The sequence below is a fragment of the Alosa sapidissima genome, chromosome 2 (genome assembly GCF_018492685.1).
Source record: "Alosa sapidissima isolate fAloSap1 chromosome 2, fAloSap1.pri, whole genome shotgun sequence".
In the NCBI taxonomy this organism is placed as follows: Eukaryota; Metazoa; Chordata; class Actinopteri; order Clupeiformes; family Clupeidae; genus Alosa; species Alosa sapidissima.
This window is the reverse complement of record NC_055958.1, coordinates 5,841,986-5,867,053: the sequence shown is the minus strand read 5'-3', so window position 1 is coordinate 5,867,053 and position 25,068 is coordinate 5,841,986. Positions and strand designations below refer to the sequence as shown.

At 40.5% G+C, this 25,068-nt stretch overlaps 2 protein-coding genes across 3 annotated transcripts; both read left to right on the top strand.

Annotated features, from left to right (window-relative positions):
* The first annotated feature begins 322 nt into the window (after positions 1-322).
* Positions 323-3,454, top strand: LOC121687971 (acetylcholinesterase collagenic tail peptide-like). The gene is made up of 13 exons (XM_042067225.1): positions 323-400; positions 504-545; positions 637-663; positions 767-838; positions 1,019-1,084; positions 1,162-1,188; positions 1,283-1,327; positions 1,428-1,463; positions 2,157-2,237; positions 2,349-2,445; positions 2,553-2,680; positions 2,819-2,941; positions 3,210-3,454. The coding sequence occupies exons 1-13, from the start codon at positions 398-400 to the stop codon at positions 3,234-3,236; spliced, it is 774 nt and encodes a 257-aa protein (XP_041923159.1). The 5' UTR covers positions 323-397; the 3' UTR covers positions 3,237-3,454.
* Positions 3,455-3,680: 226 nt separating this feature from the next.
* On the top strand, positions 3,681-5,708 carry fkbp7 (FKBP prolyl isomerase 7). Of its 2 annotated transcripts, XM_042084496.1 has the most exons (4): positions 3,681-3,938; positions 4,116-4,267; positions 5,046-5,173; positions 5,442-5,708. In XM_042084496.1, the coding sequence occupies exons 1-4, from the start codon at positions 3,727-3,729 to the stop codon at positions 5,604-5,606; spliced, it is 657 nt and encodes a 218-aa protein (XP_041940430.1). In that variant the 5' UTR covers positions 3,681-3,726; the 3' UTR covers positions 5,607-5,708. The 2 variants fall into 2 exon arrangements, with proteins under 2 accessions (XP_041940430.1, XP_041940431.1); XM_042084497.1 differs by lacking the exon at positions 4,116-4,267 and having other exon boundaries at positions 3,818-3,938.
* The last annotated feature ends 19,360 nt before the right edge of the window (positions 5,709-25,068 follow it).

The window sequence follows — 25,068 nt, the reverse complement described above, 5'->3', positions numbered from 1 at the left end:
TGTGCATGTGTGTTTATGTGTTTATGTGTGTGCGTGCGTGTGAATGTGTGCTGAGTGTGTGGAGTGGCCCCCGGAAACCACACTCTTATTTTCCGTAAAAGTCTAGTGGGGCTACATGCCTACCGCTATACGTCAAATTATTTTATGAGAAAGCACTAAGTCTCTTCATACTAAAAACAATACCAGCTAAATGTTTTGATCTTAACATAAGATTAATAGCACTTAGACAAGCAGTTTTTGCAGTGTATGTGAGTGAATGTGAAACTCAGTTTGTAATAATTGCTCATATTTCCATTTAGACTACAAATGCAGAGATAGGATGTCAGTGTATGGGTCAGTCTTCATTCCTCCTCCACCACCACCTCCTTTTCCTCCTGAATCACAAGTGTCTTTACTGATGGTGACAATAATATTTTATTTTTATTTTATATTCTTTATATATATATGCCATGGTTTATAATAACAATTAAAAAAAAATAGCTTTAATAAAGTTATTCTTTCAGATTGACATAACTGAGGATATAACAGGAATAAAAGGTGAAAAGGTATGTGACTTATAGACCTATGTGACCCATAGAATTTCAAACCTCTGACAGAGTTAGAATATCTTTCACCACTGTTTATCCATTGATTTAGGGAAGTCGAGGACCCAGGGGTGAACAGGTATCAGTTTCCCTAACAATACAACATCTACATTACATTAATTTCAATCACACTAAAAAAACACACACACAGCTTAATAACTTTTTTTTAATTCAAATGTCAGGGCGAGACAGGGGAAATGGGACCTAAGGGTTATCTCGGTTTCCCCGGTAATATCGGTCAACCTGGAGAGAAGGTAAACAACGTATACTTTATTCCATTTTGATCTGCTTTTTCTTTCACTTCGCCTAAGGTTAAGATCACTGAGTGTACCATAGTCGGGATTTTGTCGGCAAATTTATTAGAATTTGTCACACTGAATTTCATCAAATTTTTATGAATTAACACGTTTTTGTCCGATCACACTGATATCCAGGGAGAAAAGGGCGAAAGAGGCTGGATTGGTATGTCTGGAGAGGATGGTGAATCAGGAACAGAACAGGTAAGGTATTTAAGGAGACAGTATAATCATCAATTACAATAATATCCAATTCATCTACACCTAGTGTTTCTTTCAAGGGAAGAAGAGGCCGAACAGGTTCCAAGGTAAGTATACGGGTCTTCTCTGCTTCAAACGTTTTGGTAATGCTCTCTCTGCATTTTTCACTCATGCATTTATTGTTATGACATACCACAACAGGGAGAAAATGGATGGAAAGGGAAACCAGGAATGCCTGGTCAAAAGGCAAGTAAATCAATCAAAAGTATTGTATATTTGGTACAAGTACATATATAAAACTGCTTGAAAAGTGAAATTTTCTTAATATGCCTTTAAACTTCTGCAGGGCGTGGCTGGAAGACAAGGTGCCAAAGGCCACAAGGTACTCTATCCTTAATACTGTATCTTCTACATATCTACATTTATGTTTAGCTTCAAGTATTTAGCAATAAAGAGGTGTTGTGGAGGCATGATTTCAGTAATGTCAATTACACCCCCCCTGACTTATAGTTATTGTGTCTTATACTACACCTCCCCTACTTTTTCCAGTCTGTCTGTCATGAACACAACAGATCTAAATGAGAGATGTACAATTTGACAAATTATCATTGGCAAATTGTACACATCTGTGAGAAAGCTGTCTTCGTTTAAAAAAAAAAAAAAACATTTTCATTCTTTATTCATTGATTGTTTATTGATTGATTTTCACCTTTACGAAGCCAATTTGATGGTAAACGGACTTGTAATAGGCAAATCGTTCACCTATCATAACGACACAGAATAAACATAACGTATCGCTACCGAGAAAACAATTTCAACTTCAATAACGGCGGCCCAACAAATCTGGCAAGAATCATGAAACATGACCTTGTTAGTAGATATAGCTCTTTTACCTGTTGTTAATCCTTCATCTCCACAACAAAAACATTTTCATTGTGTACAGGGGGGGTAAGTCACGAGAAGTTTGATATTTACAACAGATATGATATAAATATATCGTGACTCTAGAGGGAGCTCTACAGTCGCCAAAAATACCTCAACCTGCATAGTGTACCTTTAATGTTCACCATTACAGGGTGATATGGGATTGAAAGGATACACTGGATTACAAGGCCTACATGGGCCAAGGGGAGTTGCCGGAAAAAGAGGCCGAACAGTTAAGCTCACATTTTGCTGCTTGTTGTCTCAAATACATGCTACATAAACATGTATAGGTACGATATGTACTGTTAATGACATTTCTCTCACACTTGAATCTCTTATTCAGGGCATCAAAGGTGACGAAGGGCCACCTGGCATGGCAGGATATGCTGGTATAATGGGCAAACCAGGGATGACGGGACGGCCAGGGGAACCAGGAAGAGGTTTGGTGCATAATATTAGCTCCCAATTCATTCATGACAATGGTTTTCACCTGAAGATGCCTTCACAGAAGCAGACATGGTGTATTCAAAATGGCTTTTGTTCACAGTACTAATGATAGCCGGGCCCAAAGGAGAAAAGGGAGTCGATGGAGTGACAGCACAGTGCAACTGTTCCTGGGCTAATGCATCTGAGCAGCCTCATAAACAACTACCACAGTCTACCGGGGTTGTATCTGTATGTATCTGATGATCTCTTCAGCAATTTGTTAATATAATTGTTATAATTTGTTAATATACATTTAGGTACTGTGAATATGGGTTGTTTTGGCCTAACACATCTCTGCAATAACTTTCTCTCGTGTATTACTTTTAGCACATTCTTATTGCAAACAATGAGAAGGAAATGTTAGATTTACAATCAGAAAATACAATGGTCTTAAGGAAGGATATTCGGGCATTATTCATCTTCACAAATTCAAAATGGAAACGTGTTCAAGTAAGTTATTTATTTATACTTATTCTATTTTAAGTGTCAGTTGGGCTGTTGTTATTAGTCTGAATTTCCTTTCGAGTGTAATTCCAGAATGTAATGTAATGTAAACAAATACCACAAACCCACTCTGCCCTCTCCACTCTCCCTAAAGACTTTTCCCTTGCACGTTGCTCTCTATCTTGTCACAGACAAACAATACACATACTTTGCCCACTCTGTGCCTATTGGCATCTATTGGAATACTAATTGTTGTTTTTGTCTACGCCTGCAGGTACCTCAAAAATTGCACAAGACGTGAATAATGAAAACTCCATTCATCCATTACAAGGCACTTGTGAGAAGAGAAAAACTGACTTGTGTTCTGTTCTATAGCAGGGAAATGCTCAGACATGAAGGATAAACACTTGGCTCTCCAAATGATCACCATAATTCACAATCAAATAATCACTATGGCTTCCACAATATCACATCTGTTTCACAGATCAAGTGCTTGGTTGAATAAAATGTTCCAACATTCATGCTGAATCTATAGTCTGCCTTTATTGCTTGTTTGTGCTCTCTTGTGGGTAGCCTACAACGTTAAACAAGCAAGGTCACCCACAGCAAGTAGTCGTCGTCAATAAAGTTAGAAAACAAAATGCATCGTCTCATCACTGCGCTGGTCTGCACTCTTCAGGAGACTGAGGGGATCGTGAAAGGAAAGCGGAAGAGATGACTGAAAGTGGGATGGTGCTGCTGCCGTCGCGTCATCAGTCTGTCAAGCCGTGCCACGCACACAAGCGGACATCATGACTTCTTCTAGGTTATTTATTTACTTATTTCTTGCCCTGCATCTCCAAGTTGCGCCACGGTTTTCTGCGGTAGCAACGGAGATAAAGGATGAGGTTAAAGTAGAAGTTTTGTTCGTACCAGAAAATTGCACACAGAAGAGTGGAAAAGGGGATTTGGTAAATGCTCACTACGATGGATACCTTGAGGACGGAACAAAGTTTTACTGCAGGTATGCGAAGGCCTTTGCGCCGTGTTTTACCCTACCCATCTTTATACTGTTATATGGGCTAGGCTATTCATTTTGAACATTTTTGTCATCAGCAACATTTGATCCAACTTTTGTTTTAATGTTTAACAGCATAGTCTAGTTCAAGGCACTCAATTACTCACTTGCATTCCTTTTCAGTCGGTCAGTGAAGGATGGACACCCTCAGTGGTTTGTTTTGGGTGTTGGGCAAGTATTAAAAGGCCTTGACATGGGATTGATGGAGATGTGTGCTGGAGAGAAACGAAAACTTACTGTGCCTCCCTCATTAGCGTTTGGATCGAAAGGGAAAGGTATAGTACGCAGACTGCAACCGCTCATCATTATGTGCATGACAATACCGCCACCGCCTGATAGGCCAGATGTTGACCCGGAGAACCGTAGGGAAGCGTCATGCATGATCCTCAACTCTTTCGGAGCAATTTACTTTGGGAGTTTGCTTGCACGTTTTGAACTAGCCTGGAGATGCTGTTCTAATCCTAACGTTTGCTTAGAATACATGCCATATTTTCGTTTTGTGTACACCACACCATGGATATTATGATGGAGTCAGTAAAGGGTCACTGTTAATTATAGCATGAAAGAGAAGGTAATTAGTGTTGACCTTTCTTGACTGAAGTTATGCTGCTATACCTAGGCCTATATTTAAACAGTCTCCTACCAGTTTACACTGGTGTAAATGTTCAAGTCATCAGTTCAAGTCATTTGTTATCTTATGGGTTAAACATTCTCTCTATTTAAGTAGGCCCAATTAAACAATTGTATTGATGTAATTTACTTATAGTAAATTATTTAACATGGAAATAGTTTTATCAGTAGGTCAGTTTCAGTGAGGACTGTTTTTAAAATCAGGGGGGTTATGATTTGTGTAGGAGCAGATATAGCATCCTGAGTGTTTTAACAACATAACTCCAGAAACAAGTCCATCTGGTAAATACAAAATCATGGGAGTGCTCTCAAAGTCAGCTCTTGAAACATATATTGTTAGAGCTCCTCACTCAATGAATGACAGATCTGACAAGATTTCTTGAGTTATGCCTGATTCCACAATTATTTCTGTGGTTGGTCTAGCCCCTGTTCCACCAAATGCGACAGTAATCTTTGAAGTGGAGCTCTACTCAGTGGCCCGAGGTCCACGTAGCTTGGAGGCCTTCAAAGAGATGGACCAAGACCAAGATAAGAGTCTTACCGAAGAGGAGGTAATAATTGCTCAGCTTTTATCAGAGAATAATAATATTACAATAATAATATTATAATAATGCCCTTATTTCCTCAATATTTTAGATTGTAGACATACATATAATGTCATAGATCAGTCTCTATTTATGATTAATATAACAGTCCTTAATGTGACAATAATGTGTCGGAAAGTTGTGCTATACATTATAACATTTTGTGTAACCTTTTTATCAGTATTTCAGTGCATACAGAAACATAATTGTTTTGGGCCTCCTTTTTCTTTTGCAGATTAAACAATACCTGAAGACACAAGATTTGAAAAACACCGGCAAAACTAAAGAAGAGACCTTCTATGATGGTGTCGTGAAAGATGTTTTTCGCAGGAATGATGCTGACAAAGACGGAACCCTATCTGTAAAAGAGTACAATGTCTTTGGACATGATGAACTTTAGCCTCCAACCAAAGTGCTCAAGTTTTTAATTGTGTTTTTTATGTCATTTCAAACCTCACAATTGCACAGATTTCCTACAGAAATACCACTACTGTGACAGTAATTCAGGCCTCTTGTCTTTTTTCCCCTTATAAACACACCCTTACACACAGAGAATATAAATACACACATACAAAATATGAACACACACACACACACACACACAAACATACATTTATGCACACATATGGATGCCAGTGACCAGTGAAATCAATGTTAATTAGTGGACTTTCATGAGACAGGCCAGAACAATTTAATATGCAGCTGCATTTTTTTTTGGGGGGGGGGGGGGGAGAAACAGCTCTTAAAGCTGTGTGTAGGATTTAATGTGATCCTTCAACAGAAAAGTAAAAAACAAAAATTATATAAATAAATTAAAGTGTCATTCAAGTGGTTGCATTTCCGCAACATCACCACTAGATGCTACACACTGCTGACATCTCCTTTCTAGTGGCAATCCAATCAGAAACGTTTGTGTGCACATCCTCACTTTGTATCTTTTGCTACTGAAGCCTGACGAGGTGGAATACATTTGAGCATTTATTTTACACACTCTAAATTTATCTATGGACACTACTGGCAGTTTCTGAAGCAAGCACACTTCCTGCTGAAAGATAAACCTTTAAAATATGTTAAAAACTTGCCATCGACCAGCCCCATTACTGTACATCTGTGTCATTGCTCCTTTGTCCGTTGTGTGCCTACTGGACTGGCTGAATTCAGTGCTCAGCCAAGGCAACCCCCAACACCCCCTTCAAATGTGAAAGCCCTGGGCAGCTCTCCATTTGGCCTTGGCCTGATGACCACCCACAGGAATTCCTGAGATTTCCTCCCCAAGTACTCCATGTGTCCATGTTGACAGCTGTCCTGAAACATGCCAGCAATGCATAATCCAAGAACAATTCAATTAAACAGGCACTGCAGAACAGGCTTAACAAAGTCACATTCTGTGCCAGACCCACTTTGCCATATAAGTCAAAACATTATAATCAAAACAACTTATTTCAAATCTTTTTTTTTATGCTTCCCGTGAGTTGCTCCTAAAATAGAGGTGATATCTTCATTTTTCTTTTAGAACCATTTTAAACAACGGATCACGGCCCTTTACCTCATAGAGTCAACTCTTGTGCAGTACAGGGGAAAGCCAGTGGATGGCTCTCCTGTGCTATGAATATAATTTAAGAAGAAACCATACCAAAAATAACATGTTTGAAAGATATATAGGGTCACCTATATGCTTTCTAAATATGCACTTTATTCCCAATGCTCATTGCAATTAATGTTTTCATCACTCTGATTTCTTTTGACAGTGTAGTGACGTATTCCTTTATTACATTACAGACTACCTGTTGACGCAATAGACAACTTGAGAACAAAAGGCAGTTTTAGTAAACATATAGAAATTGGTGTTGCAGATGCCAATAGTCCCTCTGCTACAAGTTCAGCAAAAATAATACTTTTATGACTCATTTACAAACAGCAAAAATGTGCTTGGACTTCATGCTGAAGTATATTAAATCAAGTTCCCAAGGTTACAAAGTCCCTTGGCGATATGACAAATAATAGAACCAAACTGAAAATTCAAGGCAAATACAGAAAAACAGGAAAAACAATAGTGGACAATATTTTTTCACATCAGATTTCGGATTGTGTTATGTCTAACCAATATTTCCATCTAAAACCACCATCCCACTAAAACTTGTTTTTGACTTGTCCACAAACTGCACAGTGATAATGTGTGAATTGGTCTGGAGATGGCGTATCACTGGTGCATTCTGGGTATTTGTTTCCGTTAGTGCTTCAGCTGGCCTTTGTCATCTGTCCTTTGGGATGTAAATATTGGCCGCAGCAGAATGTGAGATCCTGTGGTAGTGTGCCCCCAGGGCGGAGACACACTCAGCTGGTTCTCCAGTGGTGATTAAAGGTCTGTGTGAGTCTGCTGCAGACCATCCCAACAAGAGTGGAGTGTGAAAAGGAAATCATTTGTTTTACACCACACTTTTCAAATGTCCCTCCCACCCAGGGACTATGTTGTTCTTATTGCTAAAGTGTCGACCATGTTGTTTTTACTACTCTAGCGTGTTCTATACACAAACATCCTCAAATCTTTTTTAAAAGCTAAAATCCATTCTCATTCCACTGGCATAATCCTCATAGGACTTTGCAGGCAGGATGTGTCAGAATGCTGCTAAATAAATCAGACCCACAGAATGTGAGGGGCAAGATTCATCACAGGGTGTCTTTGTTATCTAGTAAAATACTTCTATTGTACAACACAAGGCTTCAGTGAAACTGCTGATGAAGCTACACTAAATTTAGACATTCATATGTGGGATGCTTTAGTCCTGCATCACACAGTCTATTCCAACCAGTTTACACCAGTTTGTATCTAAATACATGTAAAGCAGAGTAAATTGAAGAGGATATATACAGTGGTGCTGTCTCATTCCTTTGTCAAAATCTGAATCTCATCAGATGAAGTTAGACCTACTTAACTGCACGTGCGTGTGCTTAAAAACATCAGCTCCAGGGGCCAAGGCCAACCTCCTTTGTGAAAAAGTTGGGAGGTATGATGTCAAAGAAACAGATGCGGAACAACATGGGATTGGAGCACACTCTACCAAATCACAGCTGGTGGGACAAAAAAATGTTCCCTGTTTTTTTTATTTATTTTAGGTAGTGTAAGAAAAAAAAATATGCATAAAAGTATCTTAAAGTATTTTTTTTGCCTTGCTTCTTAATCTGTGCTACAAACAGACAAAAGAGAACTGACACAGTGCTCCAGACAGACAAAAGAGAACTGACTCTGCAATGTAGGCTTTACTGACTTACAAGAGCATCCCTGAGTTTATTAGTGCAGTGTTACAGACATTAAGTCTCCATCAGGATGGTGTTCTATTTTCCAGCACACAGACTAACAACACAATCCAAACAAGCTCAGGGAAGAGCAGACAGCAGCTGTGAGCTACTTTAAACAGAAAGAGAAAAGTCATTACTCATGAAGAAAATCCACCTTCAAATTCACATAGATAGTGTGTATAAAACCACAGTGCAATTGGGCCCTCTTCGAAAGGTCACTCCGAAAACACACACACACACATACTGGAGAAGTCCTGGAACAATAGAAGCAGACCACATCAGACAGCTGAAAAGTTCCAGTGAAAGAGGGTACAAGCCGCAGAGAGCACAAGACTCGAGGGCAGCAGACAAAACACTACATCAAGCACCCCAGCAGCATAAACAACATCAGCTGCAGTCCACTCCACAGCAAAACCTGAGGGGACATGAGACTGCTTCTTCTTGGGGAACACTGCGCCAGCACCGGCCTCCTGGATTCACCCATGCCACGATGACAAGACTGCTGAACCACAGGATGAGCTGGCTCAGCCAGCCGCATGTCTAAACTTCTTACTCAACAGACAAAGTGCCCCATCAATAACAGCATAACAGTTATGAACATCCGTAATGACTGAACTGCATATAAATGCATTTGGGTCATTACCCTTAATAGTGAAAGCCTAAAATGGCATCTGAAAGTCAGCCTCACATCATCACCAAGTCTTTGGAAGTTGTTACTTGTTTGGAGTCAAGAAAAACAGGCACCGTATTAGTTCAGACACCTTTCCAGGGCTTTATTTTGTCACATGTGATCCATATATCAAGTCTTCCCATTCTACCCTGACAGGCCCTGCTCTTTATTGGAAAGACACTATAAAGTTCCTGCTCCTGTGTAAACACGTCTCCAGACATGTTTACATGGAGGGGGGAAGGATACAGAAAAGGCAAGGAGGACCTGAGTAAATACTACAGTTTGCTCCAGAGTGGAAGAACTCATCAGAGGCTTGCATCTTTCATCTGGGATTAAGATGAACCTTATTTATCTGTTGTTACAGGATGTACTAAAGTATCCTTTGAGAGGACCCTGTAATAGAATGTGTGTGTCTAATTACTACCAAGATTACTTTTTCAAATTTGAGCACAAAATAGAAATTGATAATCGGAACAGATCGTATCAGCTGAGCTAATGGACGCTAAAATACATTTCTTGATATGACTGTACTCAACTTTTGGGGAGATGCTTAATGCAAAAAGAAAGATTTTAAGTAAAAGAAAGAAACTATATAAGATGATATATGATATAGGAAATGAAAAGTACTATTCTTATATGTTGCTGGATAAAGACCAATGCATGGTCAATAATTACCATGTTTTCATCTGATATTTAGATGTAGTTTTAATAGCTTGTACTTTTGGACATTTGTATGGATTTTGCTTTCCCTTCGTGTCAGAAGACTTAGACGTGCTTTGGCACTCCCACTGTTTGTGTCTGGAACTCAACTTTGGCGGATATGACACCATTCTTTCACAAGAAATCCCATCAATGTGGAAAAAATGTTTCCATGGGCACTGTTAAAAAGTCTGTTAAAATACATGTTGAGATGGTTCCCAATCCAGTCAGTAGAACAGCAATAGAATAAAGTTCTCAATGTGTTCATACTCATCTAAAAACCTGCGGCAAGCTGTGGTTACGTCCAGAAAGAGGCTGTTTCCATCGGTAGAGGAATGCTTCACCACAGGACAGCCGTGGTCACACTCCGTGCCCTCTGTTTTCCTTGGCCTTTACCTTGTCCTTCTAGAGAATGAGTGCTGGGAAAATGCTCACCATAACACAGCAGCCAGAGCCTTTCATTATGGGCAATGTACTCAGGTCGGTTGGTAGGTTTGCTTTGGCACGTGCCGCGAAACGCTCCTGACTCGTCGTCGCCGAGAGCAGGGTAAAGGGTGAGTCATCTGACCCCCAGACATTTTCCAGTGCTCAGTGGACCAGTTTGTGGTTTTTGCATCACATGCCTCTAAACGTGCCAGTGTCATGTTAAACAAGGCACTTAGTTGAAATGGGATCCATGTTATCTACATCACCATTTGAACATCACCAAAATGACTCTCTTGACAACCATGAGGGGTGGTATAATTTCAATAGTTTAATCTAACCTTAACCCATACTGTAGAGATGGATGGATGCTGGATGAAATTTTCATATAAAAAAAAATTACATTTAGATAAAAATCATTGAAGTTTCCTGAAAATTAATTTTCTCACTACTGAAAATGGAAAATTTAGCGCAAGTTCTGCTAGGAAGACTCTGGCATAAGACTATGTCAATCATTCATTACTCTTGTCCAATCACCGGATTTCATCTGTCTTTATAATGACTCCTCTAATATATCTTCCTTGATGTCCCCTCCTTCCTCCCCACCACAAACTGTTTCATCCCTCTCCATCTGTCCAGGGGGTAGGCCCCACCACTGTCGACTATCAGGCAGGATCTGCATAAGTCTAGACATTCCAACACCTGAACGGAAGACGGTGCCTTAAACTAGACTTTTAACCCTTTCAGTGGTTTTAATTCTTGTACTTTTAAAATCCATTGTGGATTAAAATCTTTGAATTTCATCGCTGCTCCCTGAGCCTTTCTGGTAGAACTGGATTGAACACGTGGGTTTCAGCCAAATACATTCTTTCCCCAATGATTCATCTTTTACTCAGCTCTTTTTGTACACGTGGTCCATGTTTTTCACTATGATATATCCATCCATCTCTGTAAAGGCTTTTATTTTTTTTACCAGAAGAGAGCCTTGGATCTTCCCTCTTTTAAAAAAAAAGTATCCACCCCACTAAAGAGCCTTCTCTAGTCACTCCCCACTGCACAGAGCCCATCTTGAAGCCTGCATGCAGCCCTCCTCTCTGTGCTCTGTGTGTGCGCTGTGCACTCACCTGTTTGTGGGGAACATGATGAGAGATGATTCGCCTGACCGTATCACGGCCCGGTGCCACTCAGTAACCTAATGCCTGGGCTGTTTTCAACACTGCTTTTACAAATGCCACTCGCCAGGCGGAGTGAGTGAAGGCTTGCCCAGAGCTCAATGGAAAAATTACCCCTGATGAAACATTAGTGAGTTAAGTGGTCTTTGTCGAGGACCAGTCAGCATCAATATCAATCAAGGACATCTTTTGCATTATCCACACTAGGGAAAATTAAAGGAAATTATCTGTGCTTTGGTGGCCCAAAATACCAAAGTTTATGCAGTTGGAATAATGGAATAATAGTCAAGCTACTGTACAAGTGAGCAGACAAACACATAATACTATATGATTCATGATATGCACTATTTGTCCTCCAAGACAGAAAGCAAACTTTCATGAAAATATAGCTGCAAGCAGCAATGAGGGGGCCAAGCAGATAGGCCGGAGTAACCATGGCAATGAAATGCTGTTAGCTCAATGCTGCAATCAGACGTATGGCCATAAGCTGTCAAAGCAAGTTTCACGCCTAGCACGTCAAAAGTTACAAGGCAAAATGCATTTTTGCTAATTGCAGTGACCCTAGAGGTCAAAGGTCACAAAATTTCTTCGGCATTCACCTGATGGGGTCATGAGTCCATGTACCAAGTTTGGTTTTGATACATGCAACGATTGCTGAGATATGAGCTCACTTCCTGTTTGGCGGCTTCGCCACAAATTTCGATTGAATGTGACGGGCGAATGCTTCTATCAATTGTTACAGAAATAAATGAAGTGACAAGGCATGGTCTGAAGTTGGTCTGTGCCAATTTTGGTGAAGATCAGATGAAATTTGTGACCTGTGCGAAATTATTGGTGTTTTTGATCAAATCAAATATGGCGGCCGAATAAATTATATTGATTGATATTGATTAAGTTGCCCTCAGTTGACCTAAGGACCTTTCACAGTATTACCAGACACCACTAGTACAATTTAATTCTAAGCACAGCAGCAGCTACAGGCTAAAAGGCATGTTTGTGAATTACAGCGCCCCCTAGAGGTCAAAGGTCACCATTTCTTGAGGGTCCTCCTGATGGGGTCATGAGTCAATGTAGCAAGTTTGGTTTTGATACATGCAAGGGTTGCTGAGATATGAGCTCACTTCCTGTTTGGCGGCTTCGCCGCAAAATTTGATTGGCTTTTACGGGCGGACGGTAATACTTCCGAAGACAAAAAGTGATAACTTTTGTGAGGCTTGGTCTGAAGATGATCTGTGTCAAATTTGGTGGGAATCAGAGAAAGTATGTGACCCCTGATACATTTTAAGTGTTTTTGATGAAATCCAAAATGGCGGAAAATGACGTCATAGGGTGCGTTGAACTCGGCTTGGTCCAAGGATTCCAACAATACCTGACTTTTGGCCTGTTGGTGGCGCTAGAGGGTTCGAGTTGCCGACATGAAACTTGGTGACATGAATCATGGGACTGTCCCCAATCAGTGTGCCAAATTTCCCAACTTTTTACCATACGGTTCTATGAGCTGCCATAGACTCCCATTGCATATAATAATAAATATAGCTGCAAGAAGCAATGAGGGGGCCAAGCAGAATAGGCCGGAGTAGCCACGGCGACAAGATAGAACTCAGACACCCGCGATCAACACTTTCAACAAGTGTCACATCAAAACATAACTGACTTTGTTGGGCTGAAACAGGGCTGAGTATTGCTTCCGCCTCCGCCAGCCAGCCCCCCCCCACCTAATCACCCCTGCCCGTCCCACCCTGTCCCACCCCGCCCTGCCGTTGCATGCATGCATTAGAATGAACTGGATGGAACATGTTGTCATCAGTTTCACATCAAAAAATAAAAGATCGATAAAACACATCAGCAACTACAGATCAAAATGCAATATTGCTAATTACAGCGCCCCCTACAGGTCAAAGGTCACCAAATGTTTTGTGTGTCCTCCTAATGGGGTCATGAATCTATGTAGTAAGTTTGGTTATGATACATAGTAGGGTTGATGAGATATGAGCTTATTTCCTGTTTGGTGGCTTCGCCACCAATTTCGATTGGCTGTTACGGAAGACTACTTTTGTCAATTGTTCCAGAAAGCAAAATATTGATAGGTTATGGTCTGAAGATGGTCTGTGCCAATTTTGGTGAAGATCAGATGAAATTTGTGACCTGTGAAAACTTTTTGATGTTTTTGATTAAATCCAATATGGCGGCCGAATCAATTATGATGACATCACAAGTTGGCCTGGGTTGGCCTAAGGACCTCCAACAGTATTACCTGAAACCACTAGTGCATTTTAATTCTAAGCACAACAGCAGCTACAGGCCAAAAGGCATGTTTCTTAATTACAGCGCCCCCTAGAGGTCAAAGGTCACCAGGTTTCTTGAGCGTCCCCCTGATTGGGTCCTGAGTACATGTACTAAGTTTGGTTATGACAGATGAATGGGTTGCTGAGATATGAGCTCACTTCCTGTTTGGCAGCTTCGCCACAAATTTTGATTGGCTGTTACGGGCGAACGGTAATACTTCCAAAGACGAAAAGTGATTTCTGGGGGTAAAACATGATTATTGTGAGGCTTGGTCTGAAGATGATCTGTGTAAAATTTGGTGGGAATCAGAGAAAGTATGTGACCCCTGATACATTTTAAGTGTTTTTGATGAAATCCAAAATGGCGGAAAATCCATCCAGGCGGAAAATGTGGTAGGGTGCGTTGAACTCGGCTTGATCCAAGGATTCCAACGATACCTGACTTTTGAAAATCGGACCTACGGGTCAAAAGTTACATGAGTGAACACACTTCCAAATTTGGCCTGTTGGTGGCGCTAGAGGGTTCGAGTTGCCGACATGAAACTTGGTGACATGAATCAGGGGACTGTCCCTAATCAGTGTGCCAAATTTCACAACTTTTCACCAGACGGTTCTATGGGCTGCCATAGACTCCCTTTGCGGAAGCGTAATAATAATAAGAAAAGGTAGAAACACAATGGGTGCCTTCGCAGCTTCGCTGCTTGGCCCCCAATAATAGGAAAACGTAGAAACACAATGAGGTCCTCGCAGCTTCGCTGCTTGGCCCCCAATTACCAACTATGTGTTGAAACAACCTGCGAGACCATGGTATAGAGTGAGGATTTAAATTCAAATGTGGACTAAATGAAATACTTTTTTTTTCTCAACAACTGTAATCCATTATAGCCATTTTGCACAATCCCCTCTGTTGAGCAACCTTCTAGTCTTGTTCTTCAACAGGGGTTTGAAGGAGCCCAACTTACAACAACATGCTTCCCAACACACATAACCTAAACAAAAATGAAAACAAAGCCAGCCAAATGAGTTAAAGATGCAATGCTCAGACCGATGCTTGTACATACACACAAATGGGACTGGCCTTTTCTTCTTATTTTTCCTCTAGAAAAAGACTTGGACAGCAACTCTACACCTTGGCACCTCCCACTACCCCAAGAGGCCCCTCCCACCATGAACCCACCTCCCCTTTGTTGAGCCTCATTTCTTCCAGGAAACAGTTTAATTAGCCCAGCATCTACAGCCCAATGTGGTGAACAGATCTCTGAGCTGAGGTCATTGTTATCCATTCATCATGGCCATAGCATTTCCCTTTCTAACTCTCCAACCCCCAGGCCCCATGCCCCAACCTCAGCTCCTCCAACTGCAGCCACAATCCCAGCTCCCACATCACCCCCTGTACTCTCGAGTGACTCAACTCCATCTGCGCTCCTCACCAAGTCTAGTCTGCCCAAATGCAGGGGAGGGTCTAGTCACTAGTGATTAAGTGGGGAAAATGCTCCTCCAAAGCGGAAAAATGTGTGCAGCATTGCCGTGTCATCTTGTCAGAGTGGCCCCTTTGAAATTCTACCCTGTGAAGGAAAAAGAAGATCCCACACAGACAAATCTTAAGGATCTCCATTAATGCTAAGAGACAAGTATTGTGATATACTGCAGCAATATGTTTGAAGAACAGTATGAAACGACTCATGAAGGATCTGAAGGTCTATATGTGCCAGGCACTAGTAGTATCAAGTGAAACTTTAAACATGAGGATGCCCTCAATCTTACAATATTGTTTTTGGACTACATATTCAGCCTTTGGAGATAAGACTTAAATGTTCTTTCAGGACCATTGCTGACAATAAGCCCTAAAATCCAATGGTACAATCTTAAAACAATGCCAGAGACCAGTAATGTTCCACAGTCAGAAGTAGAGCTCCACAGTGCAGTACAGGGGAACACCATGAACATTTCCAAGAGAGAAAGAGTTGTAACGTTCATGAACCATAATAAATTTAGAGCACAAAACTGTGCTTCAATGGCACAGCACACAGTGAACAGGAGGTGGCCCCTGTGCTGTGCAGCCGAGAGTGCATGGCAGACGAGTTTAACTTGTATGAACAGTGACTGAACTAAGCTGTATAAATATTGTTATGCTTGACTGTCATTACTCACCCATAAGTTATTTGCAAGATAGGCTGCTCGGGGCTACTTCTCCCCTTCTTTCTCTCCCTCCTCTTTCTCTCTCTCTCTCCCTTTATCCATCAATCAGGCACATAAAGAAAGAAGCAACACATCGCTTTAAACCAACACATTTTTGAATGTATTAACCGACTCTGTAGAGACATGCTTCTGGCACGTTGGAGGGAACACTTGAGAGAAGCTTGATTGCTGGAACACTGTAGAACACTGATGCAGGAGTCAGTGTAGGTCAAGGCAGAGACAAACTATGCCTCTGCAACAAGTTTGCTGAATTTCCCATGCTGAAAAGCCTCACTGGCATTCACATGCTAGTTAAATATTGTTTTCAGTCACAGTCGCTAAGGACAATCACTTCATTCTCACCCAGTCTTTGTACTTTTAACACAATATAATCTAAACATCTTTACTTTAATAATTATTGACTACTGACTTAATGGTTCAAAATTATGAGGAAGAAAAAGTAATCAGTGATACAGAACTACAAATAGTAGCTTTCTTAAGTGATACTCTGTTTCTTAATAAGAAAGTATGGTACATGCTCAATGTTTTACTTGGCCTTTCTCTTCAAATGTGCAACTAGGAATGGTCTTGGGTGTTCATCACACACAACACTGTTTTTCCCATATATGTCATTAATGATAAAAGAAATATGGCTGAGGAATGTGATTATTCCCATGGGGCAAGGGTGTTTAGCTATAGTTATAATCTCTCATGGCAAATAATATCATAATATTTCCCTGCTTCATTGATGAGTACCTCCCTTGGGCATGCTGTCAGATTAATTTTACGAATACAAACTGACGCCTTTTCGCGTGTTCTCTTCCGCTTGCCCTTTTAAGTTGCCAAATGAACTCTGTGCCAATTGCCATATCTCTGACTACATCAATGCAAGCCTGGAGGGCATCAAAACAGAACAGTATCAAGATGAGATCTTCTTGCTTACCCCCAGAAACATACGCTTGCATGTGTTCTTGAGGGAGCTGTGCAGTTCATAGTCCCAGATGAAGCTTTTGCTTTGCATACCTCATTCATCATCATATTTCGGAGAGATGCAGTCTCCTGGTAAAATATGTTGAAATGTGTCCTTCTAGAGTTCTTGTCTTTCTCTCTATCCCGTTTGCTGTTTTCTATTACCAGAATAACAGAAAGGCAATTGATGATACAGGAAAAATGTTATATGTACCTTGAAAATATAACTTGTCCACAGATAAAGGTTACACATGTGTCTCTATTGACATATGAGAACTGAGATAAGTTCATGAAATACACGGTAGTTGTTGTAATTGTATACAAACATGCCATATCACTACAGTTTACATACTTGGATAGACATTAATTTGTTTTAATTAAACACAGTATTTATGGAATAAACATATCATTTTCAAAGACAGGCTGTCAATCGTGTAGTTACTGTGTATACCACACTAATGCTGATGATACACTTTTACTTTGAAAATGGTGGCAGCACACTGGTTTCCTCTATAATTACAGCACAACTAACAGCTTTGTGAGTGAACCTGCCTACACTGTATCTTTCAAGATGTCTTTCAGCAATGATGCAACGGCTTAAATAGACAGAGAATAAAACAGAGTTGAAAGAGTAATGACAGATGTTTTTTTCCCCTTTCTGTTTGGTGGTGGTTTTTATTACTTCTCAGTTAGCCCCAACGTCAAACCTGTGTTGAAATGTCACCTCTGACCTCACCTCTCCTTTCAGCGTTTCAGTATGACGAGAAAGTCATGTTCCCTCATGTGTTTCCCTTCCTGGAGCCCCTCAGCCACACTAGAGCTGAAAGTAAACAAAAGTCCCCCCATCCAGCGTTATAGCCAAGACTCCTCCATCCCCCCTCCGAGATAGCTCAGCAGTGAGTCATGTTCAGGGATCCAGCGTCTGCTAACATTTCCCACTAGGCGCAAATCATTTCCCTGCAGCCGTGCATATGCGATTTTACTTGTGGTTCTAAACTCTGGCTGTGTAACCCTGCAAATATCTACCCCAGCGCCTCTACCCTTTAATTGACAGTGCTGATTTTTACGACTTGCATTAAGTAAAAGTGAGCAGGGGTATTATACTTAAATCCACCCAAGAATAACAGCGTTTTTGTTGCGCAGCTTGTTGTGTGGACCAGGCAAAAACACTTTTACTGATCAGAATGACTGTTCCTCTGGCTTAAAAGGAGACTAAGATGACCAAAAGTCACATAGAGTTCATTGAGGGAAACTGGTGATAAATGCTTCTTTGGGGTGGGCCAGGACCATCCCCCTATTGCCCCTTCCCTCTTTCTGTAGAGAATGTAACAAACGACTGTTTTGTTTTCTGTTTATGCCCTCGTCTGTCACTGTAGACAACCTCGGTGTGACAGGTCTGTTTGGTAGACCCTGCTGAGACTTGCTCTGGCAGTGCTTTGGTAATCAGCTTGGGGGGGTGTTAATCACTGTTAAAAAGTGATTGAGACAGTTTTTTGCAGGGGTGGAGGTGAGTATGCTTGAGACCTGTGAGGACTGATGGTATCACACCACAGAGAGGGATCAGCTTTCATAGAGAACTGGGGTCTCTCCCCCAGCTGTGAACACTGCTGATAAAGAACTCCTGAAGCTAAAGAAAATCCAAAGCGTTAGCATTGATGTGGAACATGTTAAGGAACATGTTTTAAACAAAGGATCATTTGACACTATAGTGGAAAAGCTGCGTATATACACAAAGGATAACTGAGAAGAGTGAGCTGCATGAGTCCTGCACAAGTTCAAAGGAGGGACAGGGAAATGTTCAAGGAAGACGTTTGTCTCTTTTGGGGAGATGGAAAGTTCGCCACGTGTCTTCTGCAACAGAAGGTGTTCATATGTGGACACCCCCAGAGAGTCATGTATCAGAGGACAGCACACGTGACAGAAACATACCACAGAGTGTACACTGCACACTAGCCTATACCCATATTCATGGGCCTAACCACCCTCCCCTCCAAATCCATGTAATCTATTAGATAAACAGTACATAATGCTCTGTGATCACCTGCTGAAAGGAGTATTTGCCCAAGGAACTAGGAACGTATGTTACGTTTCTGTATGTATGACACTGTATAACAATTACATACATCTAAACAATGTTGCTAAAATGGCTGACTTTGAATTGTGTCAAATGTCAATGCGTCTGTATTTGGAGTTAAGAAAACAACAAGTCATGTTATCCAGTGGTTCTTTGGAGCAGAAATGGCAGTGTCTGGTTTCATATTTTCCTGTATGATTTGTCCTGTCCTTTATTACCCTCAGATGTACTCCATTTCACCAAAAGTCAATGCATTTTGCAGAGAGGCAAAGTCCAGTGCTTCTTAGCAGAGGAAAAAAAGATTACAGCATTGGCAAACCTCCTCTGCCATGTGGAAAAATGTTTAGTGTGGAGGTGATGTTCGGGAACATTACAGGCAGGAGATAGAGATTGGGGAGTTTTCAACTGGAGGAAATCTCTTTCTGCATTACATTACCTTAGAGAATTGGAGTGAAGTTATGGCCAACACTACACTCACTTTTCTTTTTCTGTCTCTGAGTGTTTGTTGACTCAAATGATTTTGTGCAACAAAATTAGTTTCACTTTAATAAAATGATGTTCAACTAAAACAACTAAAGCCGTTTTGACTCTCTTTACACCTTTATTATCATTACTACGGTAACAAAAAGTAAAGTAGGCCTCAAAACTCCATGTAGTTTTTGATGAATTGTGATGTTACAATGGAAAAATCTACAGACTGGGAGAGCTAGTGTAGATGGCGAAGCAAGTTGAGAATTACATTATAATGGTGTGTGAGCTCTGGCTCGAGAAATTGTTTATTGCCGTATTTGGCAGCTGTATCCTTGGAGACCCAGACTTTGCTAATTGTTTCCATTCTCGGGGAAGTTAAGTTAACTTAGACATTATTCAGCAACTGCCATAGGCCTCCATTGTACCACTCTTTTACGTATAATTAAACCTGACCAACATGTTGAAGTAATTGACAGTTTTGTCTTCTACACACATCCAGGGGCATTGATTTTGTCTACAGTTTAGTTGGCTTTTCCTGGCAAACTGAGCAGGACATGTTCATGACAACATCTCTACTTAATATACAATGAAATGAAGAGAGAAATAGCGGGGGGAAAATACACCCCCGTGTTTAACAGTTGGGACAGTAAGCTACAACCCTACTTCGGTGTAAAATACACCCCCGTGTTTAACAGTTGGGACAGTAAGCTACAACCCTACTTCGGTGTAAAATACACCCCAGTGTTTAGCAGTTGGTACAGAAAGCTACAACCCTACTTCGGTGTAAAAGTCAGCGGTTAAATGAAGACTGCTAATAACTGTTTTCTACAGGCAACGTAGGCCTACCATAGTTATGAGACCACATCAGTGAGCATGTTCAACATGGCAACCAGGCACTCTGCTGGGTAGCACGAACAGCTCCAAAGATCTTTTCAAATGTGGATAATTCTTCGCCCTCAGTCAGGTCTGGATTTCATCTATCCAGTTTACGTGAGTCATGCATGTGGTTTTTGGAACAGACATGCAATGTTTGAAAATAATAGAGTATGAGGTTCTATGCCCACAACAAAACTTTGAGTCAAGGCTTTCTTTCCCAGCTCTCAGCATTCTGGTGAAGCAGAATCTACTATGTGATGCAATTAAAATCAAGTGATGGAACTGGCTTGAAAAGCTGTTATTATACACAATTAATTAAGAGACAAACAGTCTTCAAAAATAAATAATCATAAATAATAATGCATGAATGTTATATGTAGTAGTCAACAAAGAATATTCATCAGAATTTAACCCCTCACCTGCCAAAGAGGCCACACCCAAAGTTCCGATCCAATTCCAAAACCTCTTCAAATCTGCAGTCTCTGTTGGTGTTTTGTTACAAACAAGGAAATCTAACTTCATCTAGGGTAATATTATGGTAACCCTTCTGGACAATCTCATTTAACAGATACATAACATAGATAATAGATGAGAATAGGAGGTTTGAAGATGTTTGTGTCTGTAAATTGGAGTCAACATGTGGATACATCTTTCCACACTCCTGGATAGGTCAAACCTGAAATTGAATAGGCTACACATGGCAATTCTATAGGACCCTGTTCAGACTGCAGGCAAAAGTGGCCCAAATCTGATTTTTTGGGGGTCAAGTGACCAGGTCAGACAGAAGTAGTGTGAACACTCAAATCTGGCCCAGATCTGATTTCTTCAAAACAGATTTAGACCACTTCCATATGTGGTCCTGAATCAGACCCAGGTCTGATTTTTTTCAATGCAGCCGCAGTGTGAACAACCAAGGCAGATTTGATGCGACTTTTACGTGAATCTACATCGACATTTGTCACAATTATGCACCGTGGGAGTTAGCTGATGTCATTTTTATTGTTCTTTTGCACATGCAGGTCTGTTCAAAACCGCAAATAGTTCACACTGGAATCTGATATAGGCCACATTTTAAAAGGTAATGTGAACAGCCAAACAAAAAAATGTATCTGATCTGAACAAAATATCTGAATTGAGCATTAAGACTTGTAGTGTGAAAGGGGTTGATGCAGAGCACATAACGTAACACCAGAAACATGGATCCTAACAGTAGATCTATCTATCTATCTGTAAAAGGTTTGAAAATGCCTCCTCACAAATCTGTGTGTGCAGGTGTTAAAGCTGCAGTTGGCAAGTCTGACAAACAGTGTTGCCAATTTAGCGACTTTGTCGCTAGATTTAGCAACTTTTGGCCGTCTCTGGCGACTGAAAAGTGTATCTAGCGACTGACAACAAATCTGGCGACTTTTTCGTGTATCTGGCGACTTTTGTTTTGTCTTTGTATCCTTCGGTTTGCCCAGGCTGACTGCAGCAGCAGCAGCTCAAAGCGTGAGAAAAATCTTCTCGCAAAGATGGCAAATTCTGTTTCGTTGTTGAAACGTCAGAAAATCTCCCCTCTCATGCCTGTTTCGTTAGTGAATTACATCGCGAATTTGCCCAAAGCGTTGCCCCATGATTATAAAAGGAATGACTGGCCTATATAGTATCAGCCCATTTTATTACAAGGAATATAGATGTTCTATAGATCTAAGACCATCAGACCACGCTCATTGGAAGGTGCAGCAACTTCGGGTGAAATTACAACAAGAGTCAACGAGACGAGAGCAATGACATGATGACAGGGAAACAGGGACACGCTTGCCAGCATCGTTCAACAATTGAACAAAGGAAGTAGGCTACAACTTCATTCACAAGCAAAGCAGATAGTTAATCGAACATACATGTTAGAAAAACCTATAGCATTCGTTTAAACTTTAGGCTATGTAGGCCTAGCTTCAATGTTGTCAATGCAAGTTGTTGCAGGACTGTCGGCTGAGTAAAAAAAAAAAAAATTTATATCGGTCTGTCCGAGTGACATTTATTATGTAGCCTAAATATATCCAAAATATAGGCATTGCCGTAATACATTACGTGTAGGCTACCTTATGGTCACGTTATAATCAGATTCCAAGCAGTGCAAAGCAGATGCAGCAGTGAATAGGTTGGAAATGACTGCTTTTCAGCCACCTGATGCTCTAGTGTAGTCTATATGATGGGCTACAGAAAGTAAGTGTACCTATCAATAAATATAGAAGTATATTAAATCAAATATATTTAAAGGCTCTTAAAGTTGCCTATATGAGTAGGAGAAAAGCAAACAGGAGTAAAAGGGAATTAGAGGGCCATCACGGTTATTTTTTTTTTTTGGGGGGGGGGGGGGGGGGGTACAATGTGCTGACGTAATTAATATGCAAATTAGTGCGTGACGTCATCTAGCGACATTTAGCGACTTTTGGAGCTGGCTTTAGCTACTTTTCATTTGAAATAGTTGGGAACACTGCTGACAAATTGAGGGGACTTAGCCAAAATTTTGAATGTTTACAACTCTCATGCCCCTCCCCCACTACCACCGAGCACCCTCTCGAGTTCATGCTCAATAGTGCGCACCAGACTGCACCAGACTGTGATTGACAGTCAGATCTCACACAGCCCTGCTCTGATTGGACCAGAAGAACCGGGAGCTGTGGATTTTTGCAAAACAAATAACAGGCTCTAGGTGGAGGTAGAAGTGCAGGTTTTTTTCTAAAACCGGCTGATTTATGTTGTTCTGTCGGAGCATAGTGTCGGTTTCACTGAATATGATTAAAAAAAATCTTGCCAACTGCAGCTTTAAGGTTAATCTGAACAAACTGACATAGCCTATGCCCTACAAAAATAACTAGTGGCCCTATCTTTAAAAATACTCTTAGAAATTGTTATGTGAACTGAAGCTCTACTAGAATGGCAAGGTGGGGGGCACCCTCCCCCTCCCCTTATTGTTTCCCAGTCCTGAGCTCAGGCCTGCCTGAAAAACGTTCAAGAGCCCCTGACTTGTGATGGTCTGTTCAAGAGCACAATGTTGTTTAATATGTTAAATACCAGGAGAGTCACCAATGTGCAATGTCAATGATTTATTATTTTTTATTAATTTGTTTTTTGTTTATTTTATTTTACTGTTTGTGAAATTGTTTATGTCTTGGTGTCACACACGGGTAGGCCTACACTGGCGACTATGCCGCTCTGTCCAGTATTGTTTTAGACAGGTGATATTTTTGAGATATGTGCTTCCTAGAGGCATTTTTTAGTAAAAGTTGGGAACAGGACTTTTTAACATAATTAAGGTGTGCTGAATCCAACTAGCCCTGTTCCCAAGCTGAATTTTGAGTTTATGACCATCTAATTAGCATAAACAAAATGGTTGCCAAAATGGCGATTTTGGGCACTTTCTTTGGGCGGACGTCATTATACCATATAAATTAATTCATATTGTTCACAGAAATCTCCCTTGGCCAATAGATCAAGGATACAGGCTGTGAAAAAAGAAAAAAATATCTAGTATTATGCCTATGCTAATTACCTGAAAAAACCTTTGAAAAATGTAATTGTTAAAATGTTATTATTGAGCACACGGTATTTGATGAATGAGACTTATGTTTTTTGAGGGTCAAGAGTGTAGTAATGAAATGTAAAGTTTAAAATTGTGGCCTACTGGTTAGGGCTTTGGGCTTGAAACCAAAGGGTTGCTGGTTCGATCCCCGACCAGTAGGAAAAATGTGGGTGGTGGAAAGGTTGAGCACTATTCTCCCATGCCCACATCCACGGCTGAAGTGCCCTTGAGCAAGGCACCTAACCCCTCACTGCTCCCCGAGCGTCACTGTAGCAAGGCAGCTCACTGCTCCAGGTTAATGTGTGCTTCAATGTGTGACCTGTGTGTTCACTAATTCACGGATAGGATGAATGCAGAGACCAAATTCCTTGTATATGCAACTTGGCCTTAAAACCTGATTTACATGACATTTTACATAATTGAAGCAAATTAGGTTGGTAATGTATGTAGTCTCAGAGTAAGTTACATAGGCCTTTACCCATTTTGGTAACACTTTACAGTAAGGGTACATGAATTATCATGAATTCATGCATGAATTAATTCATGATTTATGTATTACTTCATTCATTAATATCTAATTAATCAAATCAGGAATTTACTGAGTTCATAGTTTGTCATTTGTGACCTCATACATGAACACATTACAGTGTTTTTCCATACATTGACTTATTTGTGGCGGCCCACCACAATATCAACATTGACCACCACACAATGATTTTCCAGGTTATACTAAATTGTGCTTAAAGCTGGTTAGTGTCATAACCACGCTGCGCTAATTTGTTAAAAACTGTTGCAATTATTGTGATTTGATTTATTAAGCATGATCATGACTATTTATTTCTGCCAAAAATGTGGTCATCACTGCTCAAATTCTGATTCGAACATAACTTTGGAGTTCTCTAAACACGTCATTATTCACTACTTTAGTTGAGGGGCCACAGACATGATGAATGCATGAGCAATTAACCTAAAATTCATGTAATCATGATGATCATGCTTAAGAAATCATAAATCATAATGATGTACCCATCGCACCTATTGCTTTAGTTGATGTGGTGTTCATACATGAGGTCATCAAGAATGAGAGTATGAATTCATGTCAATTCCTGATGATTCATATAAAGGAATGAAGTAATGCATAAATCATGAATTAATTCATGATAATTCATGTACCTTTACCATA

Bases quoted from the DNA above. Each gene is read 5' to 3' on its own strand.
- LOC121687971 (XM_042067225.1), top strand. The intron at 664-766 runs GTATCAGTTTCC...TTCAAATGTCAG, and splicing joins GAGGACCCAGGGGTGAACAG to GGCGAGACAGGGGAAATGGG. The intron at 1,328-1,427 runs GCAAGTAAATCA...AAACTTCTGCAG, and splicing joins CAGGAATGCCTGGTCAAAAG to GGCGTGGCTGGAAGACAAGG.
- fkbp7 (XM_042084496.1), top strand. From the start codon at position 3,727: ATGACTTCTTCTAGGTTATTTATTTACTTATTTCTTGCCCTGCATCTC. The intron at 3,939-4,115 runs GTATGCGAAGGC...ATTCCTTTTCAG, and splicing joins GGAACAAAGTTTTACTGCAG to TCGGTCAGTGAAGGATGGAC. The intron at 4,268-5,045 runs GTATAGTACGCA...TGGTTGGTCTAG, and splicing joins GTTTGGATCGAAAGGGAAAG to CCCCTGTTCCACCAAATGCG.